This window comes from Epinephelus moara, chromosome 1 (genome assembly GCF_006386435.1).
Source record: "Epinephelus moara isolate mb chromosome 1, YSFRI_EMoa_1.0, whole genome shotgun sequence".
Classification (NCBI taxonomy): Eukaryota; Metazoa; Chordata; class Actinopteri; order Perciformes; family Serranidae; genus Epinephelus; species Epinephelus moara.
This window is the reverse complement of record NC_065506.1, coordinates 45908117-45928590: the sequence shown is the minus strand read 5'-3', so window position 1 is coordinate 45928590 and position 20474 is coordinate 45908117. Positions and strand designations below refer to the sequence as shown.

Below are 20474 nucleotides of genomic sequence, written 5' to 3'. Positions count from 1 at the left end.
TTGACGTCAGATGCACTTTGGCTAATCTGTGATTTGAGCAATTATTAAACATTACCACACTTACATGCTACCATTAGCATGCTAGCTGATGTCTTTCTGTACTTTTCCTGTTAACTTTTAACTACAATAAAAGAACAATTTTCCCTAAACACAATCATTACTATGGAGAGGACATAATGTTTTATAGTAGCATCAGGGGGTGGCTCCTGCAAATTCCAGGAACAACGTCTCAGGTCTCTGTCCAGAAGAGAGCAGTCCTAGGAACAGCTACGATACTGCGCAGAAGCCTTAAACTCCAAGGCCTCTGGTAGAGGACTAGAGATTGACAAAGACATATATATATATATATATATATATATATATATATATATATATATAAATCCACCCTCACCCCCAATTCAATTTAATTTTTTCAATTTAACATTTTTTTGGCATGGCATTTCTTATGTGCTACCAAAGCACAATTACAATTTAAGACAGCGAAAATTCAAATACAGTTAACAACAATGTATGGACACAAATTTTAAAGGACAAAAACACATATTAGTGAATGAGTAAATGAAAAGGCAGAGTGGGATCTGTAGTTGGTTGACTCTTAGGCTGTCTTTCAGTCCAGGATATATGAAGTGCGGCCTGCAAACACTTAAATATGCAGGCCATACGTCATATATCCTGGTGGGGAGGCTCACTGTACTGTAGCACAGGGCTATGATGTTTGTCTGCGCAGTCTCCTGTCTATGCGCAGTCGGCGCGCAGTACTGCCCCTCGTTAGTATGCCCACACTGACGCCTGCGCAGTAGGGTATCGAGCAATTCGGCGCTGAAAAGGAAGAAGCCTAGTTTTGTAGTGCTCCATCCGAACCAGTACCAGCTGGGGAACAGCAGTGTTCACTGAAACAACGTCTGCCTGGTTACGTTGCTTCCGAGCACCGTGACTGATAAAGAGCTGGAACATGGCGGATAAAGAGGGTAGGTTTAATATAACCGCCTTTCTTATGAAACAGTGGCCCGTTTTCCTCGTGTACCGCTTTGTGTGCGCGCGCCACGGCCGTTTAACTCTGCCGTGGGTGCTAGCATGACATGCTAGCTTGTTGAAATCTTAGCGAAGTCCTGTCAGGAGGCTCGTTGGTTTAAACCTGTCTGTGTGCTGTTCTCGGGTTATAGAACAACGTCATGTCAAACCTGTGATAATTTAAAGTTCAGGATACATTTAATCAACAAAAGTTGTGTCTTGTTTTGACGCTGCCACAGCCCTCCGTACCAAAATACGCCGTGACGTTGGAGGGTGGTAGCTATCTCAAAGCATAGTTAATGTAACATGGAATTAAGCTAGCATGAAGCAGTAGTTTGGCAGTTTGGTTTAACGCACTTACAGCTGTCTTTGAGTCCCCAGGTTTCCCATTAGAGCTGCTGACTGACCAGCAGGACCATACTGGTTATATTTACCATGTAACCATAACAGTGTGTGCTTCATCAGCTTTCCCTGAGTAAATAAGTCCTGAGGAAACAGTAGCTGTGCTCTGAGGAAAGCTACACAGCAGCTGCTACTATCTGCTGTCATACCTGTAACTTACACCATGTTGTTCTGCCAGTGTATGACGATGCAGTGGAAGAGAGGGTCATCAATGAGGAGTACAAGATATGGAAGAAAAACACACCTTTCCTGTACGACCTGGTGATGACTCATGCTCTGGAGTGGCCCAGCCTTACTGTCCAGTGGCTCCCAGACGTCAACAGGTATTAATTTACATGGTCTCTGTCTTATTGCTCAGAAAACCTGGTTTAAATTTCAACAGCGCTCAGCTCCTGGAGAGGAACTACTGTCACCTGCAACCAGACAGTCACCCAGCTCCTTGTTCCACTTCTCTATGTTGTGCTGTGGTGTTTTCATGCAACGTCTACTTCTCTTACAGCCTAGTGCTAAATGTTTTTTACTGATAAACATGTCCTTATGCAATAGAACTCATAATTTAGTTGTTCGTGTTTATAGATCTTTCTGTTGTTAGACAGTAGAACAAGTATGAAATATGGATTTTTATCTTATCTCATGTTCCACTTCATTTTATTTATAAGGACAACACACATTAATCAACATTTCTGTAAGTGTGTCAATGTTATCCAGCTGGCTAATTTTCAACTGTTCAACCTTTGGCAAGATGTTTTAAAAACCAATAAAAGAATAAAATTCACAGGACAAAGACACCATTATCCGTAACCATTTATCCTGTTAGGGATGGTGGGGGGGCTGGAGCCTATCCCAGCTGACATTGGGCGAGAGGCAAGGTGCATCCTGGACAGGTCGTCAGACTATCACAGGGCTGCCTGACACATAGAGACAGACAACTATTCACACTCACATTCACACCTACGGACAATTTAGAGTCACCAGTTAACCTGACCTCCCCCACCCCTGGTTCAAACCTCCCACCCATCATGTTATGATCACAACATCGTCCGATAAAAATAAATAGAAATAAAGCTTAATTAACCGTGCTGTATGCAGGGGAAAATTTAGATATTTAAACTGACAAGATGTCACAAGATTTCTCTTCTTAATGCTACAGGCGACTGCAAAAAAAGAGCACACGGCAGAGTGGCAAAGCATTAAGCATTAAACATGAAACAGAAAGTTTATTTGGTTTGTTGTGTTGTCTTGTGGTGAGGTACCAAATTAAGAGGAAATAGACAAACCTTTAGCAACACTCAGGTAGTGTCCTCACACAGATTTCATTTACTGCTGAAATGTAGTTGTCCACAGTGACAGGATCTTTGAGACCAAGTAAATATCTTTAAGGGATCAATCAATCAATCAATCAAACTTTATTTGTAGAGCACTTTTCATACATTAAAAATGCAGCACAAAGTGCTTCACAGAATAAAAACAAACAAAAATAATACATACATATTGAAAACCTGCCCCTCCCACCCCCACATATAAACACACACACACACACACACAGTCAATATAGTCAATATAGTCAATAACATGGCTGGGCACTGAGGAACCAGGTGAGGAAAGAACCACCTATGGGGAGCCATCCACACTGAGAGGCGCTACAGCCCACGGCCACAGGGAGCGCCGCCACAGAGACCACCCCGACCCAGACAGACCGGGGTGGAGATTAGGAAAAATTAAAGAGTTAAAGATTAAAATAATATTAATAATAATAAAAATAATAATAAATAAATAAATGAAGATTTAGAAACTAAAATGCATAAAGATTTAAAAATAAATCATTTAAAAGCATTAGAAAGTAAAAAGAACATATAATAGAAGAATTAAAAGAGTAAAAGAAATCAGTTAAAAGCTAAATTAAAAAGGTGAGTCTTGAGCCTCCTTGGGATGTCACTAATTTCCTTGGACTGTCAGCAGTCTGTGAATGTTGTGTGAAAACTTTGAAGAATCACATTTGCCTATCTACCTTGTTTCCATACCAAAAGCCTGATGTTAAAACTGAAAGGCAAAACTGTCTTTGCGAATGAATATGAATTAAAATCATGTCAATTTTTCTGGAACTGTGCAGGCCAGAGGGGAAGGACTACGCCGTTCACAGGCTGGTTTTGGGGACCCACACATCGGATGAGCAGAACCACCTTGTGATCGCCAGCGTCCAGGTACCAAACGACGATGCCCAGTTTGATGCTTCACACTACGACAGCGAAAAAGGAGGTAAATAAACCAGGAGTCGTACTGCAGTGAAATACTTTAATGTACATCTGAATAGCTGCTTGTACCACTGTAAATAATGTTTTTGTAAGGTCAGTGTAGAAGTATATTTGCCCCACAAACAAGTGGACAGTGTAATATTTTTTATTGTTTTTTTGTTTTTATAACATTCATTGATTCTTGCCAAAACGCATTTTATAAAGCTCTGACCTTTCCTGCACACTGTAGAGACACACACACACCAATAAAAGTCATGAGCACTAAACGCTAGAAAATCCAGGCAGAAAGTGATGATTGAGAGGGATTACTCTTGTATAAGCCTATACATTATTTTTAAGGAAAATCCTGCATTTTATGTCTTTGAACAATGAATAGCTCTGATATGTATATTTTAAGGGAATTAAGATCAAGACCTGAGTCATGTTCCATTGAACTATTTGCTGATACTGTCTATTGTTATTCTGTCTCCCAGCAGGTATGTTGATGGGTACCCAGGTGTGTGCAGGTGTGCTGAAAGCTCACTGCTCCTTCGGTGTGTCGTCAGAGGTAGTGTTAGTATGTTAGTAAGGCCACTCAACAACTTTAAGGTACAGTTCAAGTCTGACGCTCAATACACACAAAACCAGTCTGGCAAAGCATCTGTTACCTGCTATAGTACATTCACACACAATGGCTTTCTTTAATCAGGAAATACAGATTTCAACAAGCATATTGTTCCTAATAGTGCAGAGGATGTTTATACCCACTGGCCTCAGTAGCTGTTAGATAAAACTTTTTCCAGGCAACATGACTCTGCCAACATGGTTTAAGATATAGAGATACACTGTTATAATTGGAATTTCAGGGCCAGTAGCTATAACTGAGTGTTTGTGACAACATTAGTTTTTTGTGGAACAGGTTTTCGATAGGTTGCTTGTACGGCCACCCTCACCAGTGGATTTTGTCGCACTGACATTAAGACAAGCCTCAACATTATTGAGTGTAATTATTGGAACAGTAACAATAATTTCTCATGTATTGGCCTATAATATATCAGCCTCCTATAGTGTGCATCCCAAGCAGGGTGTAACCTGCAGTTGTCAATAGGGCTGCCACTAACGATTATTTTCATTGTCAACTAATCTGTCGATTATTTTTTCGATTAGTCGACTAATCATTTCATCGAAAAATGTGTTAAAATGTTGAAAAATGTCGGTCTGTCTCGCCCAAACCCCAAAATTACGTCATCTAATGTCTTGTTTCATACTCATGCCAAAGGGTTTTAGTTCACTGTCACGGGAGAGTGTGTAAAGCTGCCAATATCTGAATGTAGGAAGCTGCAGTAAGAGTATTTTGGGTACTTTTATAGTACTTTTCTATGAAAAATGACTCAAAGAGATTAGTCGACTACTAAAATAGTCACCAATTATTTTAATAGTCGATTAGTCATCGATTAGTCGACTAATCGTGGCCGCCCTAGTTGTCAAGTGTCTTGTGTCCACTTCCTGCCTTGGATGTACTATAGTCTGATTGTATTCCTTTCTCAGAGTTTGGTGGCTTTGGCTCCGTAAGTGGAAAAATTGAGATCGAGATCAAGATCAACCACGAGGGAGAGGTCAACCGAGCCCGCTACATGCCTCAGAATCACTGCATCATTGCCACCAAGACTCCCACCTCTGATGTGCTGGTCTTCGACTACAACAAACACCCGACTAAGCCAGGTTGGATCACTGCTGCACTGATACATACGCACCACAGATTTATATGTATATACTTAGAGACTACATGCATCAGAATGCTCACACTCCTGTGAATCACACATTATGAAGCTGAATGCAGTGGTTAATTGTGTGTTTCAGATCCCAGTGGGGAGTGTAATCCTGACTTAAGGCTGAAAGGCCACCAGAAAGAAGGGTACGGCCTCTCCTGGAACCCAAACCTCAGCGGCAACCTGCTCAGTGCCTCCGATGACCATGTAAGTGACCAGGACTAAAAGCTAACAGGGCCGTCATTTACTGGTTATCCACTGTCCCTGTGCTCTGCACTGCAGCTGCCTACTGCTCCTAGTGTATAGGATGGGTTAAATGAAGAGCATGCAGACGAGCCTCCCTGAAACATTTTCTGACGGTTTGTGCAGAAATTCTTGGGTTGTCCAAACTAATAGTTGCATTAGCTGTACAGCAATGGTACACTCCCTCAAAAGTTGTGATATCTGTTTCATAATGTCGTGTGATAAAACTGCACATTATAGAGTAGCGTTGCATTTTGACCAGCTCAAGCCACACCTGTGTTGTATTGATGCTGTTTAATCAGCATTTTGATAGGCCACATCTGTCAGGTGGATGGATTATTTTAGAAAAGGTGAAGTGCTCACTAACATGGATCTTAAAAAATTTTTACATCCAAAATATGAGAGAAATAAGTCCTCTGTGTGCATAAAAAGTCTTAGATCTTTAACTTAATCCTATGAGAAATAGGAGCAAAAATTGGTTCTACCTTTCCTCATTTAGAGTTGACAAACTGACTCCAGTCTTGTCCAGGGTTATAGTTTTAACATCAAACATTTGAAATAACAGAAATGCTAGAAGCACACTTCCTCACAGTGATTATCTGAACACATGTCCTGCTTTATTAATCGCCATATTGCAAACCAACTGTAGCACTCTTTTCTCTTGAGTGTCAAGAACTTGGATTTAGTAGCACCTCCCAAGGAGATGAAAGTTAGTTTCAGGAACTCACCCCTAACGCACGCTGAGTACAGTGGAAACAGTTGAGGGCGACACCTCAAGTTACATGTTGTTAAGTGAGAACATTCTTGGAAGATATTGTACGTAGAAATTGTTGGTATGCCCAGTGATGCAGTGCCTCATTGTAGCAGGGGAATAATTGTGCTCCCTCTTTTATTTCTCTTCAGACCATCTGTCTATGGGACATCGGGGCCGGCCCAAAGGAAGGAAAGATTGTGGATGCCAAGACCATCTTCACCGGCCACACAGCAGTGGTGGAAGATGTTTCTTGGCATTTGCTCCACGAATCCCTGTTTGGCTCTGTGGCTGACGACCAGAAACTCATGATGTAGGTATTAGACACAAACATGTAGTCTGTTGTCTCATTCTGTGAACTGGGTTATAAATGATGTCCCTGCTGCCTCTGACTGTCCTTAATCCTCCATCAGATGGGACACCCGGTCCAACACCACATCCAAAGCCAGCCACTCAGTCGATGCTCACACTGCTGAGGTCAACTGTCTGAGCTTCAACCCCTACAGCGAGTTTATTCTTGCCACTGGTTCTGCTGATAAGGTAGAGAGGAAAAACACACTCTGAACTAAAACAGAATAAACTGGAACATGTTTAATGCAAAGCTTGTTTTGTCTCTGTCAGACTGTTGCTCTGTGGGACCTGAGGAACCTCAAACTGAAGCTTCACTCCTTTGAGTCGCACAAAGATGAAATTTTCCAGGTAAGAACTCAGATTGTTTCTGAGTGTTGTATTTATTTGTTAGTCTGATGCAGCTTTGTGTGACTGTCAGTCTGCAGTTATATACAAACAGCCAAACACTACCTTTGAAGAGTTTTTACTAAAACCGACGAACACTACAGTGACGAGCTGTCCAATTCATTAGGTACAATGGTCTCCTCACAACGAGACGATCCTGGCCTCCAGCGGCACCGACCGACGTCTCAACGTTTGGGACCTCAGGTAAAAACTGTCCACCATAACTCATTATCCATGTCTTAAATAAAACAGTGACATTGTAATTCTGTTCATGAGATTTTAGCAAAACATGCTGAAGATACAATAGTATAGCAAACACAGTCTGAAGAATATCCATCCATCCATTTTCTGCTGCTTATCCGTGGCGGTGTTGCCATGGCAGCAGGCTCCCTTTAAGCGTATGACTAGTGGCTACATAAGATTTAGAGGAAAACTGCATACCTGATAGTGGTTTTGATAATGGTTAGCTAACACAATGTGGTAAATATTTATTTATATTATACAGTCTGTGAAGGAGTAACTATGCTTAACAGACTTTTTGTTTGATTTTCTATCTCCAGTAAAATCGGGGAGGAGCAGTCAGCAGAAGATGCTGAGGACGGCCCACCAGAGCTGCTGGTAAGTGATGCACTATAATCAAGATTACTGTGTGAAGTCACCCCACGATCTCTTAGTCATCATGAGATCCTTAGCTGTGTGAGTAATCTAAAACCTTTCAACTCCAAACCAACCAAGCAGTGGGTATAATGTGATGTGACAGCCTTTCAGTACTCTAAGTGATCAGGTTTGTCTGGCTGCACCTGTCCAGTTGACAGTGCCAGTTGTAACTTCATCACTTAAGTTAAAAATTCATCACATCAACTGTTTGGTCAGTGAAATGTGTCAAAATAAAACAAGCTGAAACAGCTAATTTAAACATTTGTAGGTTTTGAACATGTTAGTGGTTCCAAAATTCTGCTTGTGTGTTATCAAAGTGTCTGTCTCTAACATCCACCTTTTTCCCATCAGTTCATCCACGGTGGCCACACAGCCAAGATCTCTGACTTCTCCTGGAACCCCAATGAACCCTGGGTCATCTGCTCAGTGTCCGAGGACAACATCATGCAAGTCTGGCAGATGGTAAATACAGTTTCAGTCCAGCACCCACCCAGTTTTCCTTTTTTGGATTATGATAGCTCCAGTCCTTCCCCGTGCACCAGTGAAACAAGAAAATTGAGGCTACATCCACACCAGTTCATTTTTATTTTAAAAGGCAGAACTGTTGCTAGTGTCCACACCACTCCGGCATGTTCGAACCCCCTAAAACGGAGACCTGTATAAACACTGCTGACCCTGTTTAAGTTTGAAAACTCTGGTTGTTTTTTTTAATCTGGACTGGTGGGTATGTTGACACAGGCATCGCTTCTCGATAGTCTTATCAGTAGGTGCGGTTACATGATGGCTTCTCATTCAGAATGAAATAAATCTGAATGAAATCATTTGGAATTAAAGTTTTTCCAGGTAGTTTACATGGGAAATATTGGTTCCAAATGAGGGTTTACACGGGAGGTCAGTTTAATCGCCTTTATTCAGGTCTGCGCAAGGTTTGGGGCAGGGAAGGTTTCTGATTGGATAGGGGGCGGGGCGGATGTTACGTGTACCGGAAGAAAAACACTGTAGTCCTCACTCCGGATAACAAGATGCTTGACGACGCCGTTCTTAGTGCCTTTTTCGGGCTTGTTTTGCTTATATTCTTGAAGCAGCAGTACGACAACAACCTTGTTCTGCTAATGCTTCATCTGTTGAGGAGAAGAAGGGAGATAGAAGACCGTGCAGTGGCGAATGGAAACCAGTGAGTGCAACGAGTCCGACTGCTCTATCTCAGCCCGTTGCTATGTGCGTTATATACGTCATTGCGCCAGAAGGGCAAGGAAACGAGCATGCGCAGAAAGACCGGAATGGCTGGAATCAGGTAGGAGGTGTATACAAGACAGAAAAATTCTTCCATTCGGGTTCTGAAAAGGAATATTCCACCTTTGCAGCAACTCTCAACTTGTTTTCCACGGCCTTGACCGCCTTATACTCATTATACTTACAGGTCCACCTCTTTGTAGGTCCAAGTTAAGAAATCTCTGGTTTTGAAATCCTTTGAAATCTGGAGCGACATAACTTTTGTTGTGCTGCTTTCAGGTGCCTTTTGCAAGTATTTAAAACGCAGATTCAAAACGAAAACAGTGTGTGGATGTAGCTATGGAAATAAAGGTCTGTCTCTCATATAAGCCGATAAAGGTGTTGCACTCTTTGTGTTCTTTGAGCTATATATATTTGAGATCTTGTATTTAGTCAAACAATAATGTTGTCATGCAGTTGGTGGGCTCTTAGTCAACCCAGCTTAAAATGTGAACTGAGGTAGAAGCCTGTCTACAGTCTAGTGTTGTCAGAGAACTGCCTCCTGTATGTACATTAACATCTGTGTATTTCGTCCTCTTCCTCTCTCTTCTTCTCCCAGGCGGAAAACATCTACAACGATGAGGAGCCAGACAACACCCCTGCATCAGAGCTGGAGGCTCAGGGATCCTAACCCAGCTCTGCATGAGTCTCTCTCCAGGCACGACCCCCTCCCTCTCCCCCACCACCCTCCATCCCCTGAGCTCCAGACCCAGACCCAGCCTGTCGTCTCCCTCTCCGGCTTATCAAGTGCAAAATGAAGTCTGCTCTCCACATGAGCGAACAGTGTGGAGAGTCAGAGACAGCATGGACTCCACCCTTCCTAACAGGCAGTTGGATTCAGGCTCATCTCGCTCACACTTCACCGAGGCCTAGGTACCCAAAAGCACTTGGAGTAGGATTAAGGGTTGAAATCTTGTACCTGGGCTTTGAAGACTCTAAAGAGCAGAAACCTTTTATGTGGACGAAGTCACTCGAAGTCATTAATACCAGTTAATCAGTGACTCTCAAAAGGTTCAGGCAAGGGAAATAAAAAGTGTCATTTTACATTCAGACTTATGAGTAGCCAGAAAACCACTAGCTAGTGACGTTCCCTCAAGACACATATGTGACAGAGGGCTATCAAAGCACTGACATGCTTCTATCCAAACCAAAGACTGTGTATAAAGATGGACGACACATCTCTATGTACTCCTACTTTACAAAAATGAAGCCAAAATATCCCTTAAACGGGCCCTGCCATCTCGCGCTGGAGGCGTCAAAGCGATCTCCATAGTATCAGGTTCTCACCTACACACCTGTCTGACCAATCAGGAGCAGCACCATTGATAGTGAGCACACTGATTGGCTCACACAGCTGTCAATCATGATGTCATACCACCTTTTATAGCATTAAATAACTAATTAAAACCACTCTTATTAGGGAAAAAAACACTTAAACAAATATCAGCGTGATTAGAGCTACATAAAATAAAAGACACTATCTTTATTTGATCTTTTAGTTTGGCCTATGTCCCGTTAGCTAACATGGAGGGAGCAAGGAGGAGGTTTTGGCTTCATTTTGGGGAGCGCTCATGTCGTCCATCTTTATATAGAGTCTATAATCCACACTATGATTGGCTTAAGTTAACCAGGTTGGTTATGTCCAGGAGAACTTAATTTTAACTCACTTTACTTTATATCGTACTGAGCTGACACGTCCCGGCTGTCCTTTGAACGAACATTCCCTGCTGTGTTTGCCTCTTGTTCATAAGGTACATTAACTGTTCAGTATTTGGTTGAGTAAAAGGTGCACTTGAGGGAAACGCACATATTTCTCTTTCCTCTCCTCGTTCTGTTGTTAAATAATGTGAAATTGCCATGTTTTGTTTCCCGCACCTCAAATTGCAATAAAACTTTTATAACTTTTCAAAGACAAGTTTTAAATTTCTTCAGACAACCTGAAAAGCTGCACATACAAGTGACACCTCCACTTCACTCTTTCACCCAGTAAATGACACAAGACCCAGTGAGGAAATAAATCCATGGCTTTTGCAAATTCTACAAAATGTTTATTGAAAAGCAAGACAGGACTATAAGAACATTGTACAATCAAAGAGGGGGTGTGGGCTCATCTTTTTTTTTCTTTATTTAGTAAAAATAGAGCTCTCCGAAGCTATGGTGACTCATGCCTCTTCTTTCACAGTTAGTCTCACCTGCAGAGGTAGATTCTGACATTACCTGAGAGTCAATCTGGGGCAACGCCAAAGAAAGAGGAAACAGATGCTGAAAAGTCTTCCCTCGGCTCCCTTGGACTACACCTGTCCTCCACCCGAAAGAAAGTTATGCACACACCACCTGACCCTGTACGTGTTTACATCAGTTTAGTATTTAAATGTGAAGATAGATCCACGAGGAGGAGAAACGTGGAAAAGACCAGGAGACATCACAGATAGAATCAATCAGACTGCAAGGCGACGTCTTCGAGGACGTTACTTCAAGTCGCACTGTTACATTTGTAAAGGAAAATTATGTGTTGTATCACCCCTGTGATTCTCACCGTCTTTACAATATACTGAGTTAAAAAGGAGCCACTTGAGGAAAGAATGGCCGGAACAACAAATTCAACAGTGCTGAGGGAATCTGGTTCTTCACCACTACACTTTAAGTCAAGCAATTTTCTTTCCCGCTGCGTACAAGATCTCAAAGAGAATAGTCGGCAAAAAAGGTGCACACCATGAATCAGCCTTGTACCCACAAATAAGGGATTCAAACTACAGATGCAGATGAAGCAATAACGGGGTGAGCAGATCACTCTGCACCGAGAATTAACTCCTGTATTCAAGATTTCGGATCTGTTGTGGAACAGTAGCTGCAGTATCAGCTGTTGCTTAGGTAGTGGAGCAAGCAGGGTTAAAGTAATACTTCACCCCCAAAATGACCATTTGTATATGAGTTACTCACCCTGTGTTATACGGGGGAATTCATAAAGAAAACTTCTGCCTCAAGAATCCAAAAACTGAGATAATTCAAAGGTCTTTGCGCACTGAGTCTGTTTTTTTTTTTTTTTTGGTCTAAAATTGTTGCACATCCAGAAACAAATCTGACGTTGTGTTAATCATGTTTGCACACTGAGTTTTTCACCTCCGTCAGAGCCTTTGGAGACTTTCGACCAAGAATCAGTGAAGAAAATGTGGCGGTGGGACACAGCTGCACCACAACAGAGGAACGGGACGCACAGGATCATTTTGTAACTCAGACAGCTACTTTCAACAGGTCAGATAGTAATATTCAGGTGGATGATGATGAAGAGGAGGAGGATTAGGACCGCACACAGAATGTGGAGGACAGCTTCGCCCCTTCATGCAGCTGTGGTGCCAAATGACAATACACCAGCAGCTCCTGTGTTCAGCAAGGTAAAATTATATATTTGTCAATGGAGTCTGGCTTTGAAGAGAACATAAATATGTTTCAGTTCCCTGTTGGAAACCGCAGTCTGCTTGGGAGATACTGAGCATACGACTGGATAAATGGGACTTGGATTATACTGCACGAGTTGTGTGAGAGTTTGTTAACAAATGTTTCAAAATAGTTTTGCAGTTTATAACGAGATAATTTTCTGTTTTTGGATTCTTCCCTCACGAGAGGCATGTGAGAGAAACGTTTTGTTCATGAATTCAACGTAATGGGGTGGTTAATCGTTACACAAAAGTCATTTGGGGATGACAGAAGTGCCCCAAATTAAAAAACAAAACTGTAGTGACAAAAGGTAAAATACGCACGGGGTGCAAATGTGTACCTTAATTTCTATTTGAGGGGCTTCTATTCTTAACGCTGCCAGTTTCAAGATCCACAGCTCAGTTTGACACTGCCGACAACTGATTCCCTACATTCACTGTTTCAGGTGTCTACACACACTGACGAGTTTCCTCGTGTACAGTAACAGCTGCAGCTCCTGTTGATATGCATCGCTGATGGAAATCAAATCTTTTTATTTAAATGCATTAGAAAAGAAAAATCACATTCAATCTTCTTCCAGTATAAAGTGTCAAAGACGTCGAGGCTCATTATTCTGATGTTCTCTAACATAATTTACAGAACATAATTTGCCAGTGGACGAACTGTGTGTCAGAACTCCTGACTCGGCTCTTGTCTGTACACGCTGTTGAGCTGACTGTACGGAAATCAAATGATACGGTTCATTAAAAAGTGGATAACTGAAATGCAGATTAAAATCAAGTAACACATTTTGCACGCAGACAATCGCTGAGCTTTCATGTTTTTCTAGTTCCCGTATTATCCCTCGTTATGTTTCCTCACAGGGACACAAACAAAAAAAGGTTAAATGGGAGATTAAATTATCAAACCCAACTTCTAATGCTTACGATTTCAGTCCTGGTCAAATTGGTGACACCTGCAGTAACAGAGGTGAGCTTTAACAACACCTACCACAGAGTCCTGTTCAAAGTGACGCACAAATTGACCACTGGGGGCAGCATACACCCCTCAAGTGTGAGTTACAGCTGAGGAGGAGCAACTCGTGTTAAAGGGCGGGCTGAAAGGGTTCATCAAGTCATGTTTTATTACAGAGGACGCTCAACAACATTAGCTAGTACAGACCTGTTAAACTCATGATTAAATGTTGACTTGCAGATTAGATCTAATGGACGTCGCACTGGGTTTTGTTCTGCATTGAATCCAGAACATGTTGAATCGTTTCCTGAAAATCCCTCGAGTGCAGGGAGACAATTTGAAGTCATAATATTGCAAGAACATGTCCTCTGATTTAATCAGTCTTCCACATTCGTTGATCAAAATATAACTTTTTTTTGCAAAGTTACACTTCTTGAAATATGACTTTTTTCTCTTCAAAATTACAATTTTATTCTCAAAATATTTCAGCTTTCTCATCACCACAGTGGCCTCAACACCACCTGTAAAATCTGAATTTTGCAAAGGTGGACTCATTATCTTGTGGTCAACTGTTGAAGCTATAATTTACCTTAAAGGTGGCTATTTCTGAGGCTTGATTTGACACCAAGCCCAGTCAGGTGAGCATTTATAAAAGCCAATTGTTTTAGAGTTCGACTTAGAGAACCACAGTCCAAACAGAGGAACCTTCCAGACAATAAAACGCTTCAGAGGAGATGTGGTTTGCGTGAGTTAATGCTATAAATATATCTCAAGTAAACTGCTAACTTTTTGTCTGGTTAGCACAGGCTCTCAGGAAGGGGCACAAAAAGACTTTTCCCATAGACTTACATGGCGAAAGAGACATCTGTACATCAGTGGATACATTTTTTTTGGAGCGTCCATTTGGTCCAATAACATTTGGAAAGTCTAGATGAGCCGCATGATTAAATAATTTTATCCACATTCAAGTTAACAAAGCGCTGGACCAGAAGTAGGCAGCTCGACCAGCCTGCTCTGCGGGCCAAACGGTGCCGATCATTCAAGTAATTTTACCATTAGCCTTTTCTCTGGTTAGCACAGACATGAGTTGGCAACCAAACGAGCTAATGGCGCTGTCACAATTTCCAAAAGTCATGATCAAGTTATTACTGTATGTTTTTCATGTGCGGCGCCTCCTTGAATCAAGGGCTGTGTTTCATTGTAGCTATGGTGATGTTTAGCTTTTGACCACAAGTTTTCTGTCTCTGGTGTTGAATGCAAATACTCAAATTTGCCTCCACACTTTACCAACAGGTCATGTCTGGGTCAGAGTGCTAAACGTGGCCTGCTGGGATAACACGCTTCAAAATTTTGAATTCAAACTGATTATTAGAAATCTATTATTGTATTTTTTCAGATAAAGTGACAGCCCTACTTGCTAGCATACTAACTGGCAATTAGCGAGCATGTTGCCAGCTAGTTAGCATGTTGTAGTTGAGCTCGACAGCCGAAGTTGCTCACCAACTGTCCCACAAGTTGTCAATATTTCAGAGCTTTAAACCAGCACCACCTATTGCACAAGGTTCATTTTGCTGCGACACTTTCTGCTCTAATCAAGAAAATTAAAACGTGATCAAAAAATATATTTAATACCCTGTGGCCAAGACGGATGTCAAATAAGCCCAACTCTGACTCTACACTGTCCCATTTCCTCCTCCAGTTTTCCAGATCACATGCCGACAGTAAGGCTACGTTAATACAAAGTGACCTGCGACAATATGCACGTGATAAACCCACTTTTCAATTTAATCAAACTAGAATTTCCAGTGAGACATGTGACACTACAGGGAGAGACCATGTGAAGAGAGAAATAAAAGGCCAATTTGACTTTGACTAGCTTCAATTTGCACGAGACTTTCCTATGAAAATACAGTTATGGTAAAAAACAGGGAGTACCAAGTGCTCGCCACAAAGCCAATTATTACAACCAATGTAAAACGTGGGCAAAGTTTTAGAATAGAATCCTCGATACAATCATTTTATTCTTCTTTAACTATCGCACAAAAAAAATGATATGGGTTCAGTTTCTGTTCAGAAACCTGGAGAGGCAAGTCTAGGATTAAAAAAAGAAAAGAAATCTCTATCCCCATTGCAGATGGTTTCTCTGGCTAGTTATGGAACTAGGCTGGAGGTGTGTGGAGCCCTCCGATCACACCCGTCTCACCTACACACTCGGGCGGTGTAGGCTCGTTCAGTCCTGCTGTGAGGGCGGTGCTTCTGCAGGCTGGCTGGTCGTCGTCGTCGTAGTAGTGGTTTTGTCAGTAGCAGCCGTCGTGGGGTCCAGTTCAGGTGGTCTGGGAGCTTGGTGGACGCCCTCCGTCTCCAGCTCGTCACCCTGCGCCAAGCCCTCCTCGTCTTCCTCCTCGTCTTCCTCCTCCTCCTCCTCCACCTCGTCCTCGTCTTCCTCCCCGTTGGAGGGCTCCCTTGGCTGGGCTTCAGGAGGCGCTGTGGTCCCTTTGTCTCCCTGCTCCTGGAGGAGGCTGAGCTGGTTGTTGAGGTCGTTCCTCTCCTTCTGCAGGGCTCTGCACAGCCTCTCCAGCAGCTCCAGCTTCCCCTGCAGAGCCTTGAAGTGGCCGTCACGAAGAGTTTTCTACAACACGACACAACGTTTCATCAGTATTAAAGTTCAGTTTTTCTAATACTACCGAATCAACCAAAAGCAAAGAGAAGATTTCGAGTCACCTCCTCGGCCATCTGCAGCAGAGCCTGGTTGTTACTCTCCCATTTGGTCCTCCACTGTGTCGTCTCCTTCTCCAGCTTCTTGATCTTCTTGGTCATCTGCAGGTAAATCCAGACAGTTAAAACAGCTGCCAGGGAAAAACAATGAGACACAAACACTAAGCCAACAGGACAGGACAAGGCCAGTCAGTCACCTTCTCCATCTCTTGTCTGAAAGTGGTGAAGACCTCGTTGCTTTTAGCCAGAGTGCTCTGAAACTCCTCAAACTTGTCCATGTACAGGGAGAGCTGAGAGCGGAGAGAGGGGAGCAGTGAGTCATTTTAAAACCTTTCATCTGGGTTTATGTACACAAAGGTGAACACAAGGCTTCTACAGCACACCTCCAGCAAAGAACAACAGTGTTGATGACTGCAGAGCCCAAAAACATGTTTCTGATCCACCAAGGAAATGTTTGTGAGTATTTACCTGTTGTTTGAGCTGTGTTTCTTGCTCCTTCATCAGCTCACACTTGTGTCTGGACTCCGTGGCGTCCTTCAGCAGCTGAAGCATCACAGTACAGTCAGTTCATGATCCTGAATACTGTTTAATTCCAATAATACCACTAATCCACTGATTTCATTTCTGCTCAGCTACTGGCCAGTTAATACTGCTGTTTGAAACAGGCGCAGAAGATGTACTCACAAAGTCTCTCTCTCTTTGCTGCTTCTCCTCGACTTCTTTCATCATCTCGGTGATTCTCTGCAGCTTCGCGTCCATCAGCTGCTGCTGCAGCTCCTTGTGCTTGAACACCTTGTCTATGTGCTGCAAGAGAAATGCACATCAGAATAACCATCAGGCTCAACAACCTGTGATGTGCCCTGATCGTATTCTGTTCATTTGAATTATCTCCCCTTGCAGTATTTTAACCTGATGGACATTTTAATAAACACCAAGTCAGTCAAAATGTAGATGGTCAGGTCTGGTTTCAAAGAGTCTGAAGTTTGTTGACTATGTCAACACCACCTGTCGCTGCTGCACAGTTGAAGCCTTCCAGTGGTCTAACATGTCTTTTAGCTATTCAAACACAGACACACACCTCAGCACTAATATTTGAGAACATGAGTGGTATTGCTTCGCTTTTTTTAAAATCTATTTTTGCCAAAATTGAATGTTGTCCTTGTCCTTTGGTTTACTAAAACAGCCTATGTGTAAAAGCATCTTGTACTTTCTGTCATGATTCAAGTTCCACATGAAAACAAACTCAGAGTTAGCAGAGATAAATAGGCAGTTTCTACACTACCATGATTTCTGTGTTTGCAGTGGAGTTTATGAAGACGCTCACACATGAGGGCACAGCTGCTCTAAACGCAGGGTTTGTCCACTCACCTCCTCTCGCAGCTCGTACTGCTCGATGAGCTTTTTCAGCTTCTCGGCCAGCTCCATGTTCTCCTGCCTCAGCTTGGTGTTGTGGGAGCTGTGCTGCTCCATCTGCACCTCGATATCGCTCAAGGTCATCTGGAAGTGCAGCATGGCCTCCTTCCGCTGCTCCTCGTACTCCCTGGACCGCTGGGCGTTTTCCTCCTGAGGTGACGGGAGAGGTCAATGATGAGTTTAAAAAAGGAGAGGAGAGAGATATATGTGCTGTTTACCCTGGCAACATGTGACATCATATGAGCAGAGACGCACACTGTCTTGGACTAAACAAATGTCTTCTTCACGTTCTGAAAACAGTTTTTCTTAGAAGTGGTTGTTTGCCTTATGACAGTGAAAGGTGGTGGCTGAGGTGTACCTTCAGTGTCTTGTTGTGTCTCTGCAGCTCCCGACAGAGACTCTCCAGCTTGCTGCGGGCCAGGATGGCCTTGCTGTGTTCTCCCTGCAGGTGGATCTTCTCCTTCACTATCTGAGATTGCTTCTTCTGCAGGGCTTTCAGACGCTTCTGCATGCAGCGGCTCTCCTCCAACTACACATGGCCAACATCAAGAGATTTTATTTGTACTTCCCGCACAGCCGTGTCTGTCTCATTCACACTTGTGGCCATTTTTTCAGGCTTTGTACATGACAAAAAAGCCCCCGTTCTCAATCCCAACTACAAAACTGAGCACACCATCTGACTGATTTGAATCGCTGAACAAATGTGAGATGTGTTCAGCTAGTCAGAGCTTTTGAACCAGGCAAACACCATCCAGAAGGTTCAGCAGCTCTGTTAGTTGCCTCAGGATCAGTCAGTCTGGCTGTTCATATGCAGATATTCAGATATTTACTTACCAGGTCTGCATATTTCTTGCACAGAGCAGCTAGTTTCTCCTCAGGAGTGGCGAGAGAGTTCAGAGCCTGCATCAACAGAACGACCTCCTTTCCTGGAACATAAACCACAACACTATGAGAAAAACTGAATGACTTTATTCCAGTGATAACTTCCACTTAATGAAACTGACGAGAATTTTTACACAAATATGACTGACTTGTGACCGAGATGTAAAACTGACATCATATTTATGTAACAAGCTCATCTCGAAAGTGCCTGTAAGATACTTTGTCGTGTTCCTACCAAAAGCCTTGTCCTCTCCGGCCTTGAGATCTCCTCCAGGGTCGAGCTCAGCCTCCACCAGGTCGCTGGGACTGTCCTCTCTGCCTGGAGTTTCTCCCCTCTCCTCATCAGCGCAGCACAACCCCAAACCAAACTCCGCAACCTCCTCCTGATAACACAAACACACACACACAAATGACCACAAAGCAGCTGGAACGCCTCACTGAAGAGATGCAGTTTTCACTGAGCAGCTCCACTAAAGAAGCAGGAGGTTCAGTGCCTTGCCTAATGGTGCCTCAAAGCGCCTGCTGCTGGAGGGAAATGTTACTCACCACACATGGTTACTTCATCTTCCCCGCCCTCAATTTTCCAACAAGTCTGATGTAAACAGATGACTGCTGTTACCTCTATGTTACCCCAGGGCTGGGTATCTAACCTCAGCACCTTCTTGTACTAACTAAAATGTGTTTGTACTACAGTCTTGAAAACTGTTAAGTCCTTAAGTGTCTGGGCAGATCCCTGTTTTCTGATTTTAAACCAAATTCTGACAATTCTAGATGATTTTATGCGGGCAAGAGCCTGGAATTGACCCGTTTTTATTTACTGAACATTTAACATGTTTGAGAATTCTGGCTTTTTGAATGACAAGAAAATGAAATAAAAAGTTTGTTTTTTGGTACCAAAACTCATGTACTGAAAGAACACTATTGCTAAAAAAGGAATAGCTACTTTTAGTGGAGCAGTTGCAGCTCATGTATTGCAACTTATTGAACAATGAAAATAGTAATGATGCTTAACACTAGTTAACAGTGCTTACCTGACATGGGCTGTCCAGTTCAGGTGGAGAGTCGCTGCCTCCCACTATTCTTCTGGTCGCCACATCAATCTCACAAACTTCTGTCGTCTCCATTGGTCCTGACTACGAGCTAGAATATCATAGTCAACAAGAATTGTTAGAAACTATAAAGAGATTATAGCCTGACCAAACACTTGTCATGAGTACTGGGAGTCACATTTGGGCTAAATATAGTCTCCTGATGATTTAAAAAAGCAAGTAAAAAGGTCTTGTGATGATGTGGGCTCGCTGCTTCAGGTGTTAGTGAGGCGATTACATAGAAATTCAGTTTGAATAACACATGCATGAGGCTTTTCAGACACCAAAACACTGCACATCATCCTGTGATACTATGAGACAGGGTTTTACAACTCAGGAAAGTTATCACAGAAGTCATCTAATCCATCCATTAGTTAATTTTCCGTAACCGCTTGTCCTGTTGGGGGTCACGGAGGAGCTGGAGCCTATCCCAGCTGACACTGGGCGAGAGGCAGGGTTCACCCTGGACAGGTAACCAGACTCTCACAGGGCTGACACATAGAGACAGACAACCATTCGCACTCACATTCACACCTACGGACAATTTAGAGTCACCAATTAACCTGCATGTCTTTGGACTGTGGGAGGAAGCTGTAGCACCTGGAGGAAACCCACACTGACACAGGGAGAACATGCAAACTCCATGCAGAAGGGCACCCCCACCCCGGGGTTCGAACTAGGAACCCTCTTGCTGTGAGGCAAAAATGCTAACCACTGTGCCACCCTGAAATCTAATTTATTGCGTAATTTCTCTCTCTCTCCCTCTCTCACTGTGCCAGCCCTTTGTGTTAATGTGTTTCATGTAAATCTGCAATGCACAGTAAGGAGAGGGAAAGAGACACTGTGTCGCATTAGCCTGACAAGCTAACAGTCAGTAATGGATGAAACGGGGCAATAATGTGGCTTCAGGTGTGAG

General features: G+C 42.9%; 2 protein-coding genes across 5 annotated transcripts in view; one reads left to right on the top strand and one right to left on the bottom strand.

The window, feature by feature from the left end:
• The first annotated feature begins 802 nt into the window (after positions 1 to 802).
• On the top strand, positions 803 to 10986 carry LOC126395394 (histone-binding protein RBBP7). Of its 2 annotated transcripts, none has more exons than XM_050052830.1 (12): positions 803 to 968; positions 1592 to 1736; positions 3524 to 3669; positions 5193 to 5366; positions 5505 to 5620; positions 6560 to 6720; positions 6821 to 6947; positions 7029 to 7106; positions 7270 to 7346; positions 7703 to 7760; positions 8151 to 8261; positions 9631 to 10986. In XM_050052830.1, the coding sequence occupies exons 1-12, from the start codon at positions 953 to 955 to the stop codon at positions 9700 to 9702; spliced, it is 1281 nt and encodes a 426-aa protein (XP_049908787.1). In that variant the 5' UTR covers positions 803 to 952; the 3' UTR covers positions 9703 to 10986. The 2 variants fall into 2 exon arrangements, with proteins under 2 accessions (XP_049908787.1, XP_049908781.1); XM_050052824.1 differs by having other exon boundaries at positions 5190 to 5366.
• Positions 10987 to 11095: 109 nt separating this feature from the next.
• Positions 11096 to 20474, bottom strand: part of txlng (taxilin gamma) — a 765700-nt gene continuing 756321 nt past the window's right edge. For all 3 annotated transcript variants that reach the window (XM_050052818.1, XM_050052799.1, XM_050052808.1), the window contains exons 2-11: positions 19502 to 19610; positions 18706 to 18853; positions 18423 to 18514; positions 17947 to 18117; positions 17544 to 17738; positions 16860 to 16979; positions 16644 to 16718; positions 16373 to 16465; positions 16182 to 16277; positions 11096 to 16089 (exon numbers count right to left, since the gene is read on the bottom strand). In XM_050052818.1, the coding sequence (XP_049908775.1) occupies positions 15691 to 16089; positions 16182 to 16277; positions 16373 to 16465; positions 16644 to 16718; positions 16860 to 16979; positions 17544 to 17738; positions 17947 to 18117; positions 18423 to 18514; positions 18706 to 18853; positions 19502 to 19594 (1482 nt within the window). In that variant the 5' untranslated portion in view covers positions 19595 to 19610 and the 3' untranslated portion in view covers positions 11096 to 15690. The remainder of the gene's footprint in view (positions 16090 to 16181; positions 16278 to 16372; positions 16466 to 16643; positions 16719 to 16859; positions 16980 to 17543; positions 17739 to 17946; positions 18118 to 18422; positions 18515 to 18705; positions 18854 to 19501; positions 19611 to 20474) is intronic.

Excerpts from the sequence above, each read along its gene's own strand:
- LOC126395394 (XM_050052824.1), top strand. Across the intron at positions 1,737-3,523 it reads TGGCTCCCAGACGTCAACAG|GCCAGAGGGGAAGGACTACG; the intron begins GTATTAATTTAC and ends GGAACTGTGCAG. Across the intron at positions 5,367-5,504 it reads CAAACACCCGACTAAGCCAG|ATCCCAGTGGGGAGTGTAAT; the intron begins GTTGGATCACTG and ends TGTGTGTTTCAG.